This window comes from Spermophilus citellus (assembly GCF_964194105.1).
Source record: "Spermophilus citellus genome assembly, chromosome: 4".
Lineage (NCBI taxonomy): Eukaryota > Metazoa > Chordata > Mammalia > Rodentia > Sciuridae > Spermophilus > Spermophilus citellus.
The window spans coordinates 165355882-165379230 of NC_138185.1; the positions used below are offsets into that span (position 1 = coordinate 165355882).

General features: G+C 36.3%; 1 protein-coding gene across 1 annotated transcript in view; it reads right to left on the reverse strand.

The window, feature by feature from the left end:
* SYNJ2BP (synaptojanin 2 binding protein) overlaps window positions 1-21803 on the reverse strand; it is a 31142-nt gene extending 9339 nt beyond the window's left edge. The window contains exons 1-2 of the mRNA XM_081293490.1: window positions 21612-21803; window positions 8175-8311 (exon numbers count right to left, since the gene is read on the reverse strand). Coding sequence (XP_081149616.1) covers window positions 8175-8311; window positions 21612-21675 — 201 coding nt within the window. The 5' untranslated portion in view covers window positions 21676-21803. The remainder of the gene's footprint in view (window positions 1-8174; window positions 8312-21611) is intronic.
* Between the last annotated feature and the right edge of the window lie 1546 nt (window positions 21804-23349).

Genomic DNA, 23349 nt, shown 5'->3' on the forward strand with positions numbered 1-23349 from the left:
TGCAGTGTTTGCTGGCAAAGAGTAGGAGTTTTGTTGACTTGGATTTTGACCAAAGGTAGTCTGTGAAAGGAACTTTTTCCTCCAAGGTTCTCAAATCCAAGTGTAAGGGTGTCAAATACTACAGCACTACTCTCTCCAACACACTGCCCTGCCACACTGAGATCATCAAACCTTCTGTTTCCCTCCTACTCCCCACATCACTACCAAGTTCTTCAGTGTTTTATATAGATTGTAAGTTCATTTAAATTACCCTTTTCCTCATGAATGAGTTATTTATAGAGATTTTGTTAAATATTGAGCCATATGTGGATATTGGATATGCATATGTGGATATTGGCAGGGTTGTGTTTGGTTTATGATACTGTGCAAACATTTCATATTAGCCAATAAACAGAAATACATACCAAAAAAAAAAAAAAAGGATCAGTCCTGCTACCTATAATATAGACTAAACATACAGGGTTTTCTTCTAGTTGACGGACCTTGATTTCACATTATCAAGACAACTTCTGATTATGCCTTTTTTGGGAGTGGGGGAGATAGGCCACATGGGAGAAACTTTACAATGAATTCTCAATGACTCAGTTTTCTAGTTAACTCCCAGGGGAGAGAATAGGTGTGAGATTACTGACTGTAGTGAGAATGCCCACTTATGTAATCTAGCCCATATATTAACTATATTTCTCATTGTTAAAAAAAAAAATAGGTATTTTCTATTAGAGCATACAAAAATATAAGTTAATAATGCAGTCCTGTCAGCAAATGTCAAATGATGTCACAGCTCCAAATTAGTCTCAACAGCAAAGTTTCACAATAATATGAATTCAAGTGGAATAATTGGATCACTCCATGACATTCATGGTAGGAATACTGAGCTTAAAATAATCTTTGCCATAATGTTCAGTAATGATTCCAGGAAAAATTATTTAACATTTATCATTATGTTTGGGGCTTCCTAGTCATTCTACCTACATTAACTCATTTAATCTTCACAATGGTTCTTTTACATTAGGAACTTCCATGTTTTAAGTGATAAAGCAAAAACTCAGAGAAACTATCAGCTCATCTATGAGCACATATAATGGAAGTAACAAAGCAAAGATTCCAACTCAACCATCCTGGCCCCCAAACCTTCACTTTAAAACTCTGACCTGCACAAATTTACACTGTAAACAAGGATCTCATTTCAGCAACATTTCACTATTTCATTAATGATGTAAATTAGATTTTATAGTTTTGTCTGTATTTAATGTTAACTTTACACATGCATAAAACATAGGTCTTTAAATATTAGTATTTTTATTCATTTGTATATGCTAAAGTAGAATTAAAATTTTAAAAATGCAACTTAGCTAAATGCCACTTCATGGACAAAGTCTTCATAATTTCACTACTAGATGTGACTGGTTTACTTCTTTGGATCTCCGTAATATATAATTCTCTTAAGCTCAAACTGAACTCTGCCTCATGTCATTTTACATTCTACTTTGAGTAACTTGAAGTAGTTGTATCTCAACTCATCATTATAAGCCTTATAACACCTGAAGAGCAGTTTGTACAACACTTGAACATAAGAAATATCATGTTTTCCTGAAGTTTGGCTACAAGTATGCCCTGCAGGAAGACTGACTGACAACAATCTCAGTATCACAGAGTTGAAAGGTCTGGAGTCTAATAATAGCTCTATCTGCCAATGATTCAGTGAACAATCTTGGCCCTCATTTGAACCTCCTCCTGCTAACAAGGAAGAAAGACATTGATGATATTAGGCAAAAGAAGGTACTATAAAGGGCAAAAGCCAATTAGGCCTCTCAGCCTCTTAGTAAAGCCTAAATGTATTCTAATATAAAAGAATTGTTCTAACTACTATTTTAAAAATAAAACCCTTTTGCTGGGTGTGGTGATGCACACCTGTAATTCCAGAGACTCAAGATGTTGAGGCAGGAGGATCACAAGTTCAAGGCTAGCCTCAGCAACTCAGCAAGGTCCTGAACTTAGTGAGATCCTGTCTCAAAAATAAAAATAAAAAAAGGCTGATGATAGAGCTCAGTGGTAAATCGGTTCAATTCCCAGCACCAAAAATAAAACCCTTTAAAACAAGAGAAATTCTAGAAATGCAAAGGAAATTTCTTTTTTTAAAAAATATTTTTCATCCTTCACCCAAGATAAACTAACCTCATAAAACAAGTCATGACTATGATTTTCTTCCTTGACAACATAATTTCTACTACAAATCTGAATTTGCTTTCTAATATTTATCTCTCCTAAATATTTTATAGTTTCTAGTTGCTTAGAAACTTATATCTACAGAATTCACTTTCTTTATCACCATACATACTAATACAGAAAACAGCTCTCAACCTCCGGGTGATTTTGAAGTTGAGCGAATCCTAATCTAAACTACCTCCAATAGTCTTTCAACTGGTCTCCACTCCTAGACTACTTATCCTATTTAAGACACATCCCATGCATCTACAGATTTTATTGATGAGTTTCCATTTACTGAAGTACTGAAGTTTCAAATATGAGTCTGCAGACCCAGTACAGAAGGTTGTAAAATCAATCCATTGGGTCAAGAGAGTATTTAATTTTTAAAAAACGAAATCAGAAGAAAACATAAAATACCGGATTTTATCACATACAGAAAAGTAGTTTTCTTAAACTTTTATTTCAAATATATATGCTTATTCCAATTTGATGAATATAGAGTATATGTAGTTCCTATTATAGGACATAATTTTAAATTTTTGAAAAATACTTGCCTACAACAGTAGTTCTTAAACTACAGAGACCCAACCAGGAAAGTTATAATGTAATTTTGATTCACAGGTCTGAATGAGATTCTGCATTCCCAGGTGAAATTAGACTGCTGGTTCTTGGACTGCCTTTTTTTTGGGGGGGGGGGGGTGGATACTGGGGATTGAACTCAGGGGCACACAACCACTGAGCCACATTCCCAGAACTATTTTGTATTTTATTTAGATACAGGTCTCATGGAGTTGCTTTCTGCCTCACTAAATTGCTGAGGCTGGCTGTGAACTCATGATCCTCCTGTCTCAGCCTCCAGAGCCACTGGGATTACAGGTCTACACCCAGCTGGATGTCACTTTTAATACCAAGAGCTACTCAGCTAAGTAATCTCAGAATTGTTAACTTGCTACTGCTGCTTCCTTAACTCATGGCATAATTAAATTTTATTGAACCCAATAACAAGTTTACAATGTACTAAAAATATTTACCAAGTGAATTATTTGGAGAATCAGGATGGTGGTGTTCTAATTAATAACTGATGGGTTAACACAAAATTTTTGCTTTAACTTTGACTACTGGCAAACTACTGTGCTAGATGTGCTTCCTATTTTTGCTTTAGGAAATAAACTAAGCTAAAATTAGTTTTCTTGGATGATTAAGAATTTCAAATTGCCTCAGGATAATCCAAAACAGGAGCTCTCACTACAGGATAGATGTGGGGCCATAAAGAAAGAATGAGCCCAATTTAATGAGCATCAATCTTAGACAATACTGTGGATATTTTTATCAAGATCCTGAAACCACATTTTTGTCTCTTTTTTCGTCAAAGTTGAGAGAATTAAAAAAAAAAGTTATTTAAATCCAATTAGTCAGGCCCAACCAAAAGAGTCAGTATGTTATAATGGAAAGATTCACTAACTGAACAACTAAGTTAGATCTTTAACCTGTGCCAGTTATAACAAGCCTCAGTGCTAGAGATTCAGAGAAAAGAAGAGAGACTCTTCTGTAGAGGTACTTTGTCTATATATATTTCAATGTCTGTATAGCTAACTAGATGGGGTTTCTGCTAGGTCATTCCCCAATTGCTAATCTAAATGGAGACCAGACTTTCATCTTCTTTGTAACTTTCCACAGCCCCAACATATGCTTGAAAGGCCATCAAGTACAATAATTGATAAATGGTAACTAACCAACTCTTTCTTTCACCCAATTGACTTGTACTTGAACAGAATATGAAATGCAGTTGGCTAATGGCCCAGTCTATACTATTTTGTTTTATAAATGGTTTGGTTAAAGAGGAGCATGCATCTATGCAGTGTAATAAACCAGCTGCATCACCCTGAATTTCATAAAAAATATTGAGAATTTACAGAAGATCCACTATTATTAGCTATCTACCTCCTTTCATTACGCAGAGGAAATAAGAAACATCAGAGAGTTTACTCTTGTTTTACTTTTAAGCAAAAAAGAAAATTTCTCCAGCTTCCATGGTAACCTTCTCACATGGAAACCATCCTCATCAACACACACATACACACACACACACACACACACACACACACACACACTTAAATAAATAAATAAGGAAGGAATTTCCAGCCTTCATGTTAACTTCAGGTCTTTTCTTCCATTACTAATAACTATTTTTGTTTCCCATACAACACAACCTTTAAAAAATTATTTAACATTGATTAGTTTTAAAATTTTCTTCTTTTTTAGTTGAAATCATACATAGCAATGATAAAAAATTAAATTTTACTTTTTGATGAGAAAAGAGGGCACTACATGATATACCATGCAATTATTCAATTTTAGAACTTGAAATCAAGACAATATGTGGGTATTATTTGGAAAGAATAAAAAGATAATCAATAACTCAAAAAATTTACAGGTCACTGAATGATACTTCTATTAGTTATCTAAAATGGATGTGTGCCAAGGAACATATTTTTAATTTGATTATCTCACAAAAGTTATTAGAAAAAAGTGAGGCACATTTTAAAACATGGAAAAATAACCCATATCAGGAGAATAGAAAAATCCATTAAAAAATGGAAATATATTGGAGCTGGGATTGTGGCTCAGTGGTAAAGCACTTGCCTAGCATGTGTGTGGCACTGGGTTCAATCCTCAGCACCACATAAAAATAAATAAAGTAAAGGTATTGTGTCCATCTACAACTAAAAAAAAAAATTTAAGGAAATATGTGCTAATAATTTAAAGTCATTCATAGAGACCTCAAAGCCAACAATAAATGAATATGTAAGTACATAGGATGAAGTAAGCTAAACAGATGAAACCATTTCATGGTTATGGCCTAATAAGTTAACTTAAGCATAGAGAAGGGAATATGATGCCATGGATGAGTGAGGTAACAGAAATTGTTCCACAGTGTTTCTTAAGGGATCTACAGAGAAAATTTTGGAGCAAACTTAGATGGGAAATTGAAGTCAAAGGAATGCAGGCCTAGCTACAGAGAATATGCTGCCCTTTCCTCTTACATGTCTCCATCTTTTTCTGTCTTATTTCCTGCATACCTGTTTTCTATTTCCGGCATTCTGTCCCCTGACATTTTCCCTTCTCTTTTTCAACATGTGTTTTGATAAAGTAAAATCCTATGTACTATAAATTTTAAAGTTAGGTAAGCTGAGTTTTTTAATCATCTACTTTTCTTTCTTTGATAGTAATCTCTCACTATCCATCACTACCCCCAGCCCTATTTTAAAACTTCAGAGGCCTTCCAATAAGTCCATCTTCCAGAGAAAGACTAATTTCAGTACGCGTATGATTACCATCTACTGTTAACTGACCATACGGGCACACAAGGTAAGAACAGAGACTTCAAGTTTGGACAGACCACAGTTTTAGTTCCCCAACACTTATTATTTGTGTGGCCTTAGGCAAGCTGCTTGACTTCATCAAGCCTCAGTTTCCCTAGCTGCGAAATAGGGTTATTATAATATTAATATCCACCTCATAGGGTTATTATAATATTAAACAAGATTAAGTCTGCCAGGCATAGTGGCACACACCTGTAAACCCAGCGACTTCAGAGGCTGAGACAGGAGGATCAAGAGTTCAAAGCCAGTCTCAGCAACTTAGCAAAGAATGAAGGAATTCAGTGAGACCCTGTCTCTAAATAAATTTTACAAGATAGGGCTGGAGGTGTGGCTTAGAGGTTGAGTGCCCCTGAGTTCAATTCCCAGTACCAAAAAAAAAAAAAAAAAGAAAGAAAGAAATATCATATAGCCAATAAAGATAATATTTTTTAAAAAAAAGATTAGGTCTGAAGTTCTAAAAATGCTACTTGTCATTTAATGCTTAAAAACTTCTCACTGTTTTCATTTTGCAATGATCTACATTTAACCAAAGCTTTTCAAATACTATAGTTAGTTCTCTTCTTAACACCTTTATTATTCAAGTCTTTCTTTAACCACAGAGCCTGTTGAGATTGTGATTTGTGTTTCAAATTACTAAACCACATAGATCCTACCTACATGCTATAACTTTATTTTAACCACCCACTCTTTTTCCTTACTGTACCATTGCCAAGTTGATTCACAGTTTTTAGGATGTCTTTCTCTGGGGAGCCATAGGACATCATGTGCTTCTAAACTCTTCAATATGCATTTGAGATGAAAGGTAGATTGTCCCTGTCTCCATCTTACAAGGTTAATAAACAGCACCTAGGAGAAGTTTAATGGGCTAGGACACAGTAAAAACAGTGAGATGGACTGAAATAAAGCCATCCATGAGATTATATTTATATTCTGGATCAGTTAGGACACATTTTTTAAAAAACATTTTTGAGTTAATTTAGATATCTCTAATAGCTATGTGTTCTGATTTTCTGGGGACTAAGTGGAGTCATAAAGCTTTCTTGAAGAGGTATTCAGAACTACTGCTGAGCCTGATCTCTTGAATATTCAGATATCAAGCGAAGAAGAGGTGGACATTCTCTTTTCTTTGTATCTCTGCCTACACATATTACTAAAAAATGGGCTGAAATGCAAAGAAGTATCTAATAACTCAGAGGAGCAGGAGACTTCCCACATATGTCCTTTAATCACTATTCAACTGAACTGCATGAGATATAATTCAAAAGGGAAAGTTCTAAACAAAGCTACAACAAAGTCTTTAAAGGGATATACCTTTCTTATAGAGGCAGATTCAAAATTAAGTCTCTTAGACTAATTTTTTAATCAAGATTTCTCTTAACCTAAATTACATCCATCTATTTCAGCCTCTTCCCAACTTAACCTTTGTGCCTCATTCACAAGAGAAAGAAAAAGTTTTCTCCTCTTCAGACCATGGGCTCATAGTCTATGGCCCAAGTGAAGAAGAAAGTAGGGGCTTTTTCCATAAAGAACGAAACTAGTTCAAATTTCTATTTATTTATGTCTAGCCCTTTGAAGCCCCCTCTAACTCCAAAGAATGTAAAACTTACCCCCCACAACACTCTTCCATTCTTTATAACAATCAACTGTATCATTTACAACTAGTAATTAGCTGGTTATTTTTTAGCTAGCCCTGGAGTTTAACTAAAAAAAAAAAAAAAATCTACAAAATCACCTAACCAGGCTGAGGATATAGCTCAGTTGGCAGAGTGCTTGTCTAGCATGCAAAAAGTCCTGGTTTCAATCCCCAGAATCACCAAAAAACAAAACAAAAACAGACCAAAAAAAAAAAAAAAATCACCTAACCTTCCTACCTCTCACAACTGAGATACTGTGATACTATAGCCAATGATGGGGAACAGAAATGAAAAGTGAGGCCAGATGCATGCTGTGCATTTTAATAGTTTTAAAATTCTTATTTTGCCAGTATTCTGATTTACTATAGGCTAAGTCTAATTTATTTTGATACTGGGTTAGCAGGAAGAAATGGGAGCACAGTTGATAAGATAGCAAAATTAAACTGCATTCCAATTTTTCATCTTTATAATGGGTAAGAAAGAGCTCGAGTCTATAATGGGTAAGAAAATACACTGAATTCCTGCTTTTCTTCTTTGAAACTAAATCAATTTATAGAGGCTAACAATCCCCAAAAAAATACAAATTCATTTTTTAATTTTTAGCAAAAGAGAGGTGATAAAATATTGGAAAAATGATGAAAATTGTGGGTTTTAAATCTCTTCCCCACACCAGTCCTTCACCTCTCTCTGATTTGTGATTTTTGGAACTTGGGCAAGTAACTTCATATTATGGGTTTAATTTGCCATGTCTATCAACCAAAGATCATATTATCCTCCAAGCCCAATGGTAGAGCTGGAAGACTGAGCAAGGTTTGTCCCATTCAACTATATAATCTGGATATTTCCAGATCCAAAAAGGTAGGCAGCAATCTTTCTAAGAAAGGGGTTAGGGTAGGACCTAAGAACTACGGAGCAAAGTATAGCAAAGGAGGCAGAAGCCAGTTCTCACCGAGAGGATCTTATCACCCTCCTGGAGCCGCCCATCCAGGGCGGCAGCCCCATTCTCTTTGATGCGGCTGACGTAGATGCCACTGTCATTGGAGACATGCTGTTGATCTGTCCCACCGACGATGTTGAAGCCCAGCCCTGAGAAAATCATGGAGGAATGAAGGAGATGGGGGTGAAGAAGAAAGAAAAGGGATTAGAGAAGTAAAGAGAGAGAAAAGGCCTAGGGGAGGAGAGGCTGTTAAGTCAGACTGTGAGGCAGCTACAATAGTCATAAGCAAGGTCAGTTAAGTTCAAGAGTTAAGGTCAAGAATACCAAATTGCCCACTCAGGTCAGGTAGGACTGAAAATACAAACACAGAGATAAGATGACCTGTTGAATACATTCAGAAAGATCTACATACAATTAAAGAATATAGTCATTCCTGTAAGATGTTAAGTGATTCTGCTCACATTTGATTTTGATCCTGTTGATGGCATTCCTGGCATTTCTAGTATTAATGTAACAGGATTAGCTGCGTTCATAAGAACCTAAGCTTTTAACCAATTATGAAATGAATTGTTCTTAATTGAGAAAGAGATTTCCAACCATAACTTCCCCTCCATACTTCTCTCAAGATTCTGGAGAATTTGTATATGGCAGTTTTGGAAGAAGTGATCTTGGGAATTTCATTTATTATTTTCCATTTTGTGTTATGGGAGGAGGACAGTGGATAGGTGTTGGTAGGAAACCTCAAAACCAGAAAGGTAACTGATGCTTCATGGTAGACATAGAACCAAAATCCCCCCCCCCTTTTTTTTTTTTTTGTTTTTAATCTCAAGTACAAATAACCACATATTTGGGTATAGTCATGACCAAATTTTATTCACTTTAGATAAAACTGATTCCCTACTGACTACCAACTGCCCATCTCCCAAACCTCTAGTTCCTGGAAAACACTATTCTATTCTTCATTTCTATGAGTTTAACTATTTTGGATGGGTATAAAATTTTAGTTATGCAAAATGAATGAGTTCTAGAGATCTGGTATAGAACATTGTGCTTACAGATAGACACAAGTTTAACTTTGAAAGCTGCTCTCACACACACACACACACAAAATGCAATGTAAGGAAGTGCTAGGGATGTGTTCAAATTCCAGCACTGCCCACATTAGCTGTGAGAGACCTCAGCCCCTCCAAATCCCACTTAATAATACAATATTAAGTACCCTGTTGGTAGGATGAAAGATACAGCTTTAATTTGTATCATAGAAGATGGGGGTGTTGGGGAGGTTCTGATAACTTGAGATGAAGTGAAAAGGTAGACAGATCCAGACACTTCAAAATATGTCAACAGGGTAGATTTAACTGTTCTTATTACAATAAAATACAGAAAGCAAGCAAGCTAACAAGCTAGCTGAGCTAACAAAGCTAGCAAGCTAACAAAGTGCCGTTTCCATGGACCAACCACTAAGCTGTAGAAAGAATTTCACTCTATAGAAACCATTGTCATAAAGGGATTTTACCTATGCATTTAAGAAAAGAAGATGTAATTCAAAATAGCCAAACTATTCAATCAGCCTAGGTGTCCATCAACAGATGAATGGATAAAGAAAATGTGATATATAACAAAGGAGTTTTATTCAACCATAAAGAAAAAAGAAATTATGGCATTTGTAGGAAAATGAATCAAACTAGAAACCATCATGTTAAGTAAAATAAGTTAAACTTAGAAAGTTACGAATTGTATGTTTTCTCTCATATGTGGAAACTAGAGGGGGAAAAAGGAAATCAAAGGTCAGAGTGGACCCCCTAAAAATCAAAAGATCAGTAGAGGAAAGCAACCAAGGGGTATAAGGCAGGGAAGGAAGGGGGGAATGCAGGGGAATGATATTGGCAAAATTATGTTGTTGTATTGTGTGCATGTACAAATATGCAACAACAAATCCCATCAATATGTAGAACTATAATGCAACAATAAAAAATGTGGAGATGCCAGGCACCACCATGCGCACCTGTAATCCCGGTGGCTTGGGAGGTTGAGGCAGAAGGATCATGAGTTCAAAGCAAGCCTCAGCAACTTAGAATTTTAAAAAAGCGGGGATGGGGGGTAGGGGATGTGGCTCAGTGGTTAAGCACCGCTGGGTTCAATCCTCAGTACCAAAAAAAAAAAAAAAAAAAAAAAAGTGGAAGGAAAAAAAATAAATAGGAAAAAGAAACTCTGAAACTCCTTTAGGGGCTTCTTTATGTTAACTACTACTGGTTGGTACAATTCAGGGCCACAGTACAGAGAGAAAGAGAAAGGAAATAATTTGGAAACAATTAAAAAACAAATGCATTGGTACAACTGGAAGGAATAGGCATAGACACCTTTATACTACTAGCCTCTCTTTAAGTATCTGTTTAAGATAACAGATTAATGGATAAAGAAAATGTAAAAACACATACTTAAAAAGAGAAAATACGTGGGCTTTCTAAAAAGTTTTCCCTGTTGGTAGGATGAAAGATGCACTCTTAATTTGTATCATAGAAGATGGGGGCATTAGGGAGGTTCTGATAACTTGAGATGAAGTGAAAATGTAGACAGATCCAGATTATGGAAGGCTCTGAAATGACTTCAAAACAATGGCAGGTTTGGGTAAGGGGGATGAGGCCAATCAGCCTGTCCCAATCCTGGGACAAACTATTTATAGAAAATCTTTCAATGAAATCCAACATCCTCAGTATGGTTGGAGTCTCACCAAAATGCTGTTGTCTCTGGGGATCTTGGGAAAAGAAAGCAAGTATTAAGTAGCCAAATGCATTACAACAGTTAGCAAGAGAAGGAACTCTGCCACAGGTTATTTAAAGCAATAAAACAGTATCCAAAAGAAGATAAGTAGAAGAAATCTTACTGAGACTTATTATAAACAAGCACATTCTACTACCCACCCCTTAATATCACATTATATAGGTACATTTATAACTCACTGCTAACATCTGTCATAAATGAACCAAACCACTTAAAATGAGAACTCTTGGGCTGATGTAAAGCCCTCTTCATCCACGTTTACAGAACTTAGCTCATCTATAACTCAAAGCCTTGCTACTATAAATGGAAGTCTCCACAACATTGAGTAACAGTGTTTCAACTCAAACCTGGGGTTCAAGATATACTTCAATAGGACAGCATTTGCCTAGCATACAAATGCACAGGAGTCCCTGGGTTCAATTCCCAGTATTAAAATTAAAATAAAAATTTAAACTCGGACCCTGAGTATCCCTAGATAATCCCCAGTTTATTTGTTCAATAAAAACTAGGAGTTATTTATCACATGTCAAGTACTGTGTTAGGTTCTGAATAAGGCAAAGCTAAACTGGACAATCCCTTTTTTAATCACAAACAGAAGTTTATCTTTTTGCCTGTCCCTTTTAAATACCGTAGAAGCAAATAAAAGAAACGATTCCAAGTTCAACTCCATAACTTACCAGAAATGTGAGTCAGTTTATCTCTGATCCTCAGCTTCCTTTTCTGTAAAACAAGGATTAAAAATTCTGCCCCCTCTACCTCAAAGAGTAGTACTAGGACCCAATAACATAAAATATGAAAACAATTCTTTATAAAACACACAGTAGTTGTTATATTAGAGTAAGGTTCTAGGAGTAGTTATCAATAAACTAGTAATGGCTACTTACCAAAACTATATAGTTTTGCTGCAAGAGGAGGAATAAATACACAGTACAAATGTGAGAACTCCTGAAAAATGGTTAGACAGATTTAAAAGTCCACCCACCTATAAACAGGAAAAGACTACATTAGAACTTAAACTATTGAAATTAAGTAGTCTATGGGCCCGGGATGTGGCTCAAGCGGTAGCGCGCTCGCCTGGCATGCGTGCGGCCCGGGTTCGATTCTCAGCACCACATACCAACAAAGATGTTGTGTCCGCTGAGAACTAAAAAATAATAAATATTTAAAAAAAAAAAGAAATTAAGTAGTCTATAACCTGTGACCTAGAAATCCCCTTTAGGAGTATTTTCTGGCAAGGGTGATATTTTTAAATTTACAACAATCATCCAGCACATTTTATCAACAAACTGGAACAGATGCCAATCTGAAACAACTGGAAGGAGAAAGCCTATCCAATTCATATCTTCTAATTATTAGCTATACTCTAGAAAAATCTTTCATGAATAGGGTGTTCACATACTCTAGTTTGTCTGGAAGTTGTGGTATACACCTTCTGCCCCAGTGTTATTAAGTGTTCCTTTTCAATTTCAAAATCATCCCAGTTTGGACACATATTATCATCCCATCTACAAATATTAATGTAAAACTATGTTTACTGCAGGACATTTTGTGGTACTGTGGAACTGGCAGTAATCTAAATGTTCACCTTTTGGAAAACAGATTAAAATACAGTTAAAAGTTAGAAGCACTAATAATCATATTAAAATAACATGGATAGGGGGCTGGAGTTGTGGCTCAGTGGTAGAGTGCTTGCCTGGCATGCGTGAGACCCTGGGTTAGATCCTCAGCACCACATATAAACAAAACAGCTAAAAAATAATTTTAAAAAAACATGGGTAGAGTTTTAAAATGTCATGTTGATATTCACAGCATAATATCTTCCCATAAGTAAATACAAAACTATTACCTGTTTACAAAGTGCATGTAAAGACATATCAGAGTAGATACTCAAAGGGAAGCACATACAAGGTGGAGGTTAGGTTTGAGGGGTAAAAATAAGACCAGAGACGGATATACTGATGACAATAGTATGCTGTGAAGCTGAAGGATATAATTAATCTACTCTCAACATCTAAGGTCCAAAAAGGATGAAGGCCAATGGGAGAAAGAAAAGACTGGGATTCAGCAAATGTTTTAAAAAACCGAGTGAATGAAAAATATTGCTTAGTGAACTCTAGTTATAATATGCTAATAAATTTTTAAATATAACAAAATTAAAATGGGTTGCTCAGTCTCTAATTTTGATGAGCAGTCCAAAAAAGGAAAGGTTGCAGGTGATACAGAATGATACCATTAGAGGATTGAGAGGAAAAGAAAGTGTGTTTAGTAGAAGAACCTTGGAAAGCTAAATGAGAAACACATTCTTCTAGACTCCTCCTGACTACAGGTCTGGACCTTGAGCCCATTTATAAGTAAAGGCAACAGCAACAGCAACAGTTAATATTTGCTGAGTATTTAATATCTATGAAGTAATATAGTATACATTATACTTCCATACAGATGAATTTTAAAAATGAGTTATGAAGGCTGGTGCAACTGGCACACACCTGTAATCCCAGTGGCTCAGGAGGCTGAGGCAGGAGGATTCAAAGCCAGCCTAGGCAATTTAGCAGGGGCCTAAGCAACTCAGCAAGACCCTGTCTCTAATAAAATAGAGAAAAAAAACAGAGAGGGGTGAGGGTCAGGAGGTGAGGGTAGATAACTGGGGATGTGGCTCAGTGGTTAAGTGCCCCTGGGTTCAATTCCCAGTACCCCCCCCCAAAAAAAAAAAAAAGAGTTTTGGAGTGATTAGGCAACTTTACAAAAGGTCACAAGGTCACAAAGCTTTTGGTGAAGCCAAAACTCCAAGTAAGAGTGTTTGATGCCAAGGTCTAAGCTTTTAACCATTTTGCCATACTGTATCCTTATGGAAAAATGTACTATTTTAGAGAAAAGTCTTTTAAGCACTGCTTGCTATCTTGGGAGCCAGCTGGTCTTTGAGCTAGCTCTGAAAAAAAACAATGTTAAGATAGTGGTTGAGAACAGTCCCCATCAGTAATATATTCCAGAAGAAAGACTGGAGTTTTGTCATAGTAGTAGGTCCCTACTGCTTATCTTTAGGTCAGAGAAGGAAAAACCCTGCATTTCATTCAGATTCTTGACTATAAAGTCTTAAAGTTATAAAGTAAAATAACCGTTCAACCTGTTGTTCTGGATATAATCTAGAAATAATTTATATGAAACAAAATAGTCAATTAACATCAAGGACTGTAATCACTAATTGAGTTATGAGCACTAGATTGACAAACACTGTGTTTGTCCTTCTGTCTACATGGAAACTTTTTCTACCACAAAATCAATCCCACTAATTTTCATCAGACATCAAATAAACTATTGGGTACAAAATCTTTATTATGGTAAAACATGCTTAATGTAAAATTTATAGTTTTAATGGCTTTTAATTATATAATTCTGTGGCATTAAGTACATTCACAATATTGTACAACCATCACTATTCATATCCAGAATTTTCACAAAGACACACACACACTCACAAAACCAATAAACAAAAATACCCACCTCTATACCCATCAGACAATAACTCCTCATTCTCTCCTCCTTCCACATCTTGGCAACCTCTATTATGTATTCTGTCTATATATCTCATAAGTGGAATAATATAATTCTCTTTTGTGTCTAATTTCACTTAGTAGAATGTCTTTAAGGTTCATCCACATTATAGCATGTATCAGAATCTCTTTCCTTTAATGGCTGAATATTATTCTACTGATTAAATATACCAAATTTTAAAAATTTGTCAAGGGACATTAGGAGTACTTCCACATTTTAGCTACTATGAATAATACTCCTATGAATACTGGTATGCAATCATCTGTTTGAGTCTCTGCTTTCAATTATTTTGGGTATACACAGAAGTGGAAGTATTAGAAAACAGGGTAATCCTATGTTTTATGATACGAGGAATTGCCAAACTGTTTTTCACAGTGGTTGTACCATTTTACATTCCTATTAGCAAGCATAGGGTTCTAGTTTCTCCACATTTTTCTTAAGATTTGTTATTTATTTTATAATAGTCATCCCAGTGGGTGTAAAGTAGCATCCCACTGTGGTTTTGATCTGCATTTCCCAAATGCCTAGTTATGTTGATTATGTTTTTCATGTGATTATCAGCCACTTGTACATCTTCTATGGAGAAAGTCTATTCAAGTCCTTAGCTCATTTTTAATTTGTTTTGTTGTTGTTGAGTTTGAGTTCTTTACATATTCTGCTTGTTAATTATTATCAGAAATAATAAATATCTTCTCTGATTCTGTAGATTATCTTTAATACTCCTGATAATGGCCTTTGATGCACAACATTTTTAAGTTTGATGAAGCCCTATTTCTTATTCTTTTTTTGTTGTCTTTGCAATTGCTGTCATACCCAACAAATCATCACCAAATCCAATCATGAAGATTTTTCCTATCTCTTCTTCTATGAGTTTTATAGTGATATTCACAGCATAATATCTTCCCATAAGTAAATACAAAACTATTACCTGTTTACAAAGTGCATGTAAAGACATATCAGAGTAGATATTCAAAGGGAAGAACATACAAGGTGGAGGTTAGGTTTGAAGGGTGAAAATAAGATCAGAGAGGGACTTAGGTATTCATAAATTTTTAATTTTTATATATTGCATAAGGCAAGAATAAAACTCATTCTTATGCAAATGAATGTCTAGTTAATCCAATATCATATATTGAGAAATGGTATTCTGCCATTATTTGATGGAATGTTCTGTATGTCTGTTATTTGTTGATAATGTTGTTCAGTCCTCTATTTCTTTATTCATCTGTTGATAGTCCTATTACTGAAAACTGGAGTACTAAAATTTAACTATTACTGTAAAATCATCTGTTTTCCCTTCAATTCTTCAACATTTGCTTCATGTATTTTGGGACTCTGTTGTTTAGTGCATGTAAGTTTACAGTTATTATTCTTTCTGATGAACTGATTTTTTAATAATTATTATGTAAAAATAGGGAAAAAGGAACATGGGCTGGGGTTGTGGCTCAGTGGTAGGGCACTCCCCTAATATGTGTGAGGCACTGGGTTTGATCCTCAGCACCACATAAAAAAATGAAATAAAGAAACTGTGTCCACTTAGAACTAAAAAATAAACTTTTTTTTTAAAAAAAGGAACATAGTTAAACACTGTAGAAGCTATATACAACAAATCCAAGATCGACATCATTCTAAACAGAGAAAAATTGAACACATTCCCTCTAAAAACTGCAACAAGACAGGGTGGTCACTTTTACCACTTCCATTCAATGTAGTCCTTGAAACTCTAGCTGAAACAATCAGGCAAAAGAAAGAAATTAAAGGGACACAAGTAAGAAAAGAAGAGCTCAAACTATATGTGTTTGTGGACAACATGATCTTATATTTAGAAGACCCAAAAAACTCCACCAGAAAACTTTTAGAACTTATAAATGAATTCAGCAAAGTAGCAGGATACAAAATTAACACCCCAAAATCAACTGCATTCCTATATTACAACAAATAGCTGAAAGAGAAATTAGGAAAACTATTCCATTCACAATAGTCCCATGGGAATTACTCTAACAAAAGAGGTAAAGAACTTCTACAATGAAAACTTCAGAATAGCAAAGAAAGAAATTGAGGAAGACCTCAGAAGATGGAAAGACCCTCCACATTCTTGAAGAAGCAGAATTAATATATCAAAATGGCCATACTATCAAAAGTGCTTTACAGATTCAATGCAATTCTCATCAAAATTCCAATGACATTCCTCATATAAATAAAAAAAAAAAAAAGCAGTCATGAAACTGATCTGGAAAATTAAGAGGCCCAGAGTAGCCAAAGCAATCCTTAGTGAGGAAAAGCAAAGCAGGAGGCATCACAGTACTAGACCTTAAATTATAGTACAGAGCTATAGTAACAAAACAGTATGACATTGGTACCAAAACAGATAAGATGACCAATGGAACAGAATAGAAGACACAGAGACAAACCCACAAGAATACAGTTACCTCAAACTTGATAAAGGCGCCAAAAACATATTGGAAAAAAAAATAGCCTCTTCAAAAAACGGTGCTGATAAAACTAGAAATTCCTACATAAATGAAATTTAACCCCTATCTCTCACCCTGCACAAAACTCAACTCAAAGTAGATCAAAGACCTAGAAATTAGACCAGAAACCCTGTACCTACTAGAAGAAAATGTAGGCCCACACTCCAACATGTCAGCTCAGAACTGACTTTCTTAACAATACTCCTAAAGTGCAAGAAGTAAAATCAATAATCAATAAATGGGATGATATCAAAATAGAAAGCTTCTCCACAGCAAAGGAAACAATCAAGAGTGTGAAGAGAGAGCCTACAGAATGAGAGAAAATCTTTGCCACCTGTACCTCAGATAGAGTATTAATTTCCAGGATATACAAAGAACTCAAAAAGCTCAAACTAAAACAACCAAATAACCCAATCAATAAATGGGCAAAGTACTAAACAGATACTTCCAAAAGAAGAAATACAGATGGTCAATAAATACATGAAAAAATGTTCAACATCTCTAGAAATTGGAGAAATGCATATTAAAACTACGCTGAGATTCTATCTCACTCCAATCAGAATGGCAATTATCAAGAATACAAGTAACAATAAATATTGGCAAGGATGTGGGGAAAAAGGTACACTCACACATTGAGTGAGACTGCAAATTGGTACAACCACTCTGGAAAGCAGTATGGAGATTCCTCAAAACCTAGGAATAGAACCACCATTTGACCCATTTATCTCACACCTGGTTTAAATCCAAAAGATTTAAAATCAGCATATTACAGTGATGTTTATATCAATGTTTATAGCAACACAATTCACAATACTAAGCTATGGAACCAACCTAGATGCTCTTCAACAGATAATGGACAAAGAAAATGTGGTATAAATACACAATGGAGTATTACTCAGTTATAAAGAAGAATGACTTTATGACATTTCTAAGTAAATGGATGGACCTGGAGACAACTATTCTAAGTAAAATAAACCAGTCCCCAAAAACCAAAGGTTGAATGTTTTTGCTGATATGTGTATACTAACCACAATAAGGGGGAAGAGGAGAAAACAGAAGTTCAGTAGATAAGGTAAAGAGGGAGAAAGGGAAGAGAGGGGATAAAAGGAAAAGACAGTGCAATAAATCCAAAACAAATTTCCTATGTACTTATATGAATACACCATTATCAATCCCACCATCATGCACATCACACATGTACATCCTAACTAGAATAAGATATATTTCACGCTTGTATAATTATAACAAAATGAATTCTATTGTCATGTATAACTAAAAAGAACCAATAAAAATTTTACTATGTAATGCCCCTGAGTGTCTTGTAATTTTTTCACATTAAATCTATTTTGTGTGAAATTAGTACAGTCATTCCAGCAATCTTTTGAATGGAATATTCTTTTTCATTCTTTCATTATAAATCTATTTGTGTCTCTAGTTCTAATGTGAATCTGTTGCAAACAGAATATCATTGGATCTTTTTTATTCCATTCTGCCTATTGATTGAAACATTTAATGCTTGCAATTTAAGTAATTAACAATACTTCATCCATACAGGGTTTTTTTTTACCTTTAGTTGATTTTTGTTTTTCAGTGACACTTTTATTCTCACTTTCTTTCTTTCTTTTTTTTTTTTTTTTTTTTTTTTGTAGTGAGGATTGAACTCAGACACTCAACTACTGAGTCACATCCCCAGCCCTATTCTGTATTTTATTTTGAGACAGGGTCTCACTGAGTTGTTTAGCATTTAACTTTTGTGAGGCTAGCTCTAACTGGCAATCCTCCTGTCTCCACCTCCCAAACCTCTTAGATTACAGGCCTGCCCTGCCTGGCTTAGTCTCATTTTCTTTCTTTTTTAAAAAAAATATTTATTTTTTAGTTGCAGTTAGACACAATACCTTTATTTATTTATTCATTTATTTTTATGTGGTGCTGAGGATCAAACCAAGGGCCTCACAAATCGTGCTAGGCAGGCACTCTACCACTGAGCCACAACCCCAGCCCCTCATTTTCTTTTAACTAACAAATATCCTATTGTACAGGGATTATTTCTTGTCCTTCAGTATCAAAAATTCCTAATCATATGTAGACATGTAACAAACAGTAAATAAATTTTAAAGTTTTACTTTAATTTTGTGTCTTCTAAAACTAACATTTCTATCATCTTAGTTGTCTTTCCCTCAATAAATAATTTCACAATTATTCGAATATAATCCACTTAGTCATACGGCTCCACAAAGTGGGATGCACCTGTCTGCTTATCTTTCGTTTCTGTTTCCCCCAAATAATGGCTAGATATTCTTAAGGATTGTTCTGAAAAGACCTTTAGAGTAATTCTTCTCCCCACCCCACCCCCAGCCCTTTTTATATTTTATTTTGAGACAAGTTCTTGCTAAGTTGCTTAGGGCCTAAGTTGCTGAGGCTGACTTGAACTTCTGGTCCTCCTGCTCAGCCTCCTAGGCTGCTGGGATTATAGGCATGCACCACCATGCTCTGTCTGACCTTTAGACTAATCTTCAGAGCTCTTCTGTTCCGTGGAGTTTTTCCACCTATTTCTTCCCCTTATTTATTGTATCTAAGCTAATTTCCTAGCCATCACTATAACACATTATGTCCAACCTCATCCTTTTTTTGTCAAAGTGTTATCTACTGGAGAATTCTGTTTATGACTTTGCAAAAGCTTAAACAAACCTTCTTGCTGGTTCTTTTTACTGAAACACATTCTATTATGTTATTATTCTAATATATCAGTTTGGTCATTTACTGATTATTTTGTCATGCACTAGACAAAGCATTAGCCAAAAAAAAAAAAAGAAAAGAAAAAGAAAGAAAGAAAGAAAGAAAGAAAGAAAGAAAGAAAGAAAGAAAGAAAGAAAGAAAATATATATTTTATGGGGGGGGGCACCAGGGATTGAATTCAGGGGCACTCAACCACTGAGCCACATCCTCAGCCCAATTTTGTATTTTATTAGAGACAGGGCCTCACTGAGTTGCTTAGGTTGGCTTTGAACTTGTGATCCTCCTGTCTCAGAATCCAGAGACACCGGGATTACATGTGTGTGCCACCACACCCTAAAACTAACATACCTGGCTGAAATATACATTTTTGTTAAAAAATAAGAAAACCTCCTAGTAGAGAGAGGAGATTTCAGTGAGAAAACAAAAACAAAACAAAATAAAATTATCTCTAGTGTTTCAGAGTTTGATTTTTAAGTCATGCAGACCTGGATCCAATTCTTAAATCTGTCCCATAAGAGCTGTATGATGTAAAAGTCAAGATTTCCTTATTTGTAAAACAAGGGATAATAGCCATTCCATCTTTTCATTGATATGAGATAAAACAAAGACCTTGGCAATATATGAGATACAATCTATAATTGTGTAGAATGTTGAATGATTAGGAAGGATCTAATCTGGGAGAAGCATTAAGTTATGATATGATCTTATATGTAAGATCAACTGCCTGTTGCCCCCCCCCTTTTTTTTTAAACAACAGGATGGAAGACACAAATATGGATAACTCTGAAAGTCATGTTTCATAAAGAATGATCTATTAGTAGTGAGTAAACTATTGCAAAATTCCACATAAGAGAAGGTGACGGGTGGTTCTAGGTAGTGGCAATGAGAAGAGAAAAGAATGAAAGGACATTTCAGAGAACTCAGAGTACTTGATTAGAGGTACTTGAAATACAGTATTTGGCAAGACTTAACTGTCACCTAGCCATGCATCCATTAACAATAACAACAGTAGCAAAAACACTGCTTTACATATGTCAGACAATATTCTAAATATTTTACAGAGATTAACTCATTTCACTCTCACAACACTCTGAGTATATTCTATAACCATTCCCAGTTTACAGAGGAGTATATTCTATAACCATTCCCATTTTACAGAGGAGAAATTAAGGCTTGCATCAGTTACAAAGCTAGTAAGAGGCTAGATAAAAGATTTGGCCTTAGGTAGTGTAATCCTAAATCTAAAACTCCTAATGGAAAAATTAAACCGCCTTATAGAAAAGGCAACCAACTTCAAAAAAGGCAGTTGTAATCATGTCAAAAGCACAGCATAATAAAGTGTCACGGAAAAGAGGTAAGTGAGCATCTGGCTATATCTGAACCACATGAGGTGTTCAGTTTAAAAGACAAAAACCAAAATCCATACTGAATCCAATACTCTGAAGATGGGGCCTAGGAAATAGCGTTTTGGTTTTTGTAAATGAAAGAGCAAAAAATTAAAAACCCTGAACAATTCTGGAGTAGTACCAAGTTTGGATGTTTTGCAAAAAACTAACCGGTCCCTCAGAAACAGGGATCGAGCACACAAAGGTAGGAAGGGGATGGTATCCGCGATATGCTGGCTTAGAAACAGGACTTTTCTCGTTTCATCTAGCACCATTAGCTGACAGAATCCCTTCCTGGCTGTGAACGCATGTGGTAAACCGACTGGATTATGAAGCCGAGTCCTCAGACCCGTTATCTGACTAACGAAGGATGCCAAGATTTTTCCTACGTGCCTGAAAGCTTACAGGAAACTTCGAGGTTAGGGCCTGCCTGCTCCGAGGCCAGGTAAACCCGGGTTAGCAAAACAAATGTCTGCTCTGCAATTACACCCTCAAGTCCCCTGCTCCGAGTCAAGTCCCGCACATACCTGAGGGTCCTCTCGTAAGATTGATCTCTTCCTCAGTGACCAAATAATCCACCCTTCCGTTCATGTTCCACTGCTCGCCTGGCTTCCTCCTCGGGTCAGCTGGCGCTCTGCACAGGTGAAGGTGAATCGGTCTCGGCGCGGTGTCCCCGGCACAGTCCTTTCGGTTTCCGAAGCCTGCAGACCGGAAGAAGCCGCTGCCGGGCCGAGGGCGCAGGGAACGCAGGGAATTGTGGCTCTCGCGTGATCTCACCGCCTTTTCCCAGCGAGCCTCAAGGTGGGTCCCAGCCCCAACGACCCGGCGTGAGTGTGAGAGCAGATGGGAAGATGGGAGCGGAGGCAGGCTTGTACTGGTGGGGGACTTAAATAAATGGATTTTGTCGAGGAGATTTTTAAAATTAAATTTCCTGCCATCTCAGGAAATCACAAATGTAGAAAAATGTAGAAAGGAAGGGGTTTTATTAATCTATAAGTATCCGTCCAAACTAGGATGAACATCACAAATGATCTATTAATGAGATTGCAAAGGAGGACGGAAATCATACCTTTTATGTAGCCAAGCAGATGCAATCCATTACGTGCATGTTCTCCTGTAAGAGGGCACCGTTTGCCACTCATTCTTTGGTAGTTCACCCTTGGGGTGGCTGGCCGTGTTAATTGTTTGCCTTTACCCAAAGGAAAAACAAAACTATCTCCATCCCCCCCCCGCGCTCCCCCCTCCCCTTCCCCCTGCTTCCCACTGCTCCCCCCCCACTTCCCCCCCTTCACCCCCATCCCTGCTTTCCCCCCACCCTCCTCTCCCCCTCCCCCCCGGCTCCCCCTCTCCTCTCCACCCGCTCTCCCCCCTCCCTTTTGACAAGAAGATTCTTAGATCTTGGCACAAGCCACTTTGGATAACTTCCTTGGTGACAGGAGATGGAGAACCATCTTTCTTGATATTGACGTTTCAAAGTTGTGTCCCAGAACCTTAAGAAAAAGATCCCATGTTTGTATCTGACAGAAGCTTATTTAACTTTTATATATAGAGAGAGACACAGAGGAAGTAATGTAATTACAGATTTTTCCCCCCAAGAAAATCCTCAAAGTAAAGGAAGAAGGAAAAATATCTCATCCTTTTATCCTTTTGACAGTAGGGAAAGCTTCAATCATTTTTCTTCTTTTTAACCTTATAGTAAAATTAGTGCACTCCCTAGCTATGACTTTTTAGCTCAGCTTTTTTTTTCTTTTTGGAGCGGATATTCCATACTGAGTTTGAAGGAACTTTCAGGGCTTAAGAGCCAGGAAAGTAAGTTTGTCTGTCTGTCTGTTTGTCTCTCTCTCTGAGGATGGCCTTAGGCCTGAGCCTAAGCAACTTCAGTTTTTAAACTCCAGTTTGAAACCTGCAGTCTCACCAGGCACATCCAACAGATCCCTCCAGTATGGCCTCAAGCAAGTTACTTCCCCTCACCCTGATAAACAGAGTGAAGCCTCTGGCAGGCTGGATGTTTCTGACCCCAGGATAAATGATGTCAAGGAGAAATCCAGAGGTAGCTGATAAAGATTGAAAGGGTGGGGGTCAAAAGGCCCAAAATTTAGTATAAATAATAGAGCTGATGAACAGGAATTCAGCCAGCCGAAACAAGGATGCAATCAAGCTGGAGAGCCTGATGAGGACCTGACATCCTGTCACTTGTCATCGCTTCCTGATCCTCTTTCCATCCTCACTGCTCTCAAACTCAACAACCTCATCTGGACCATGGTG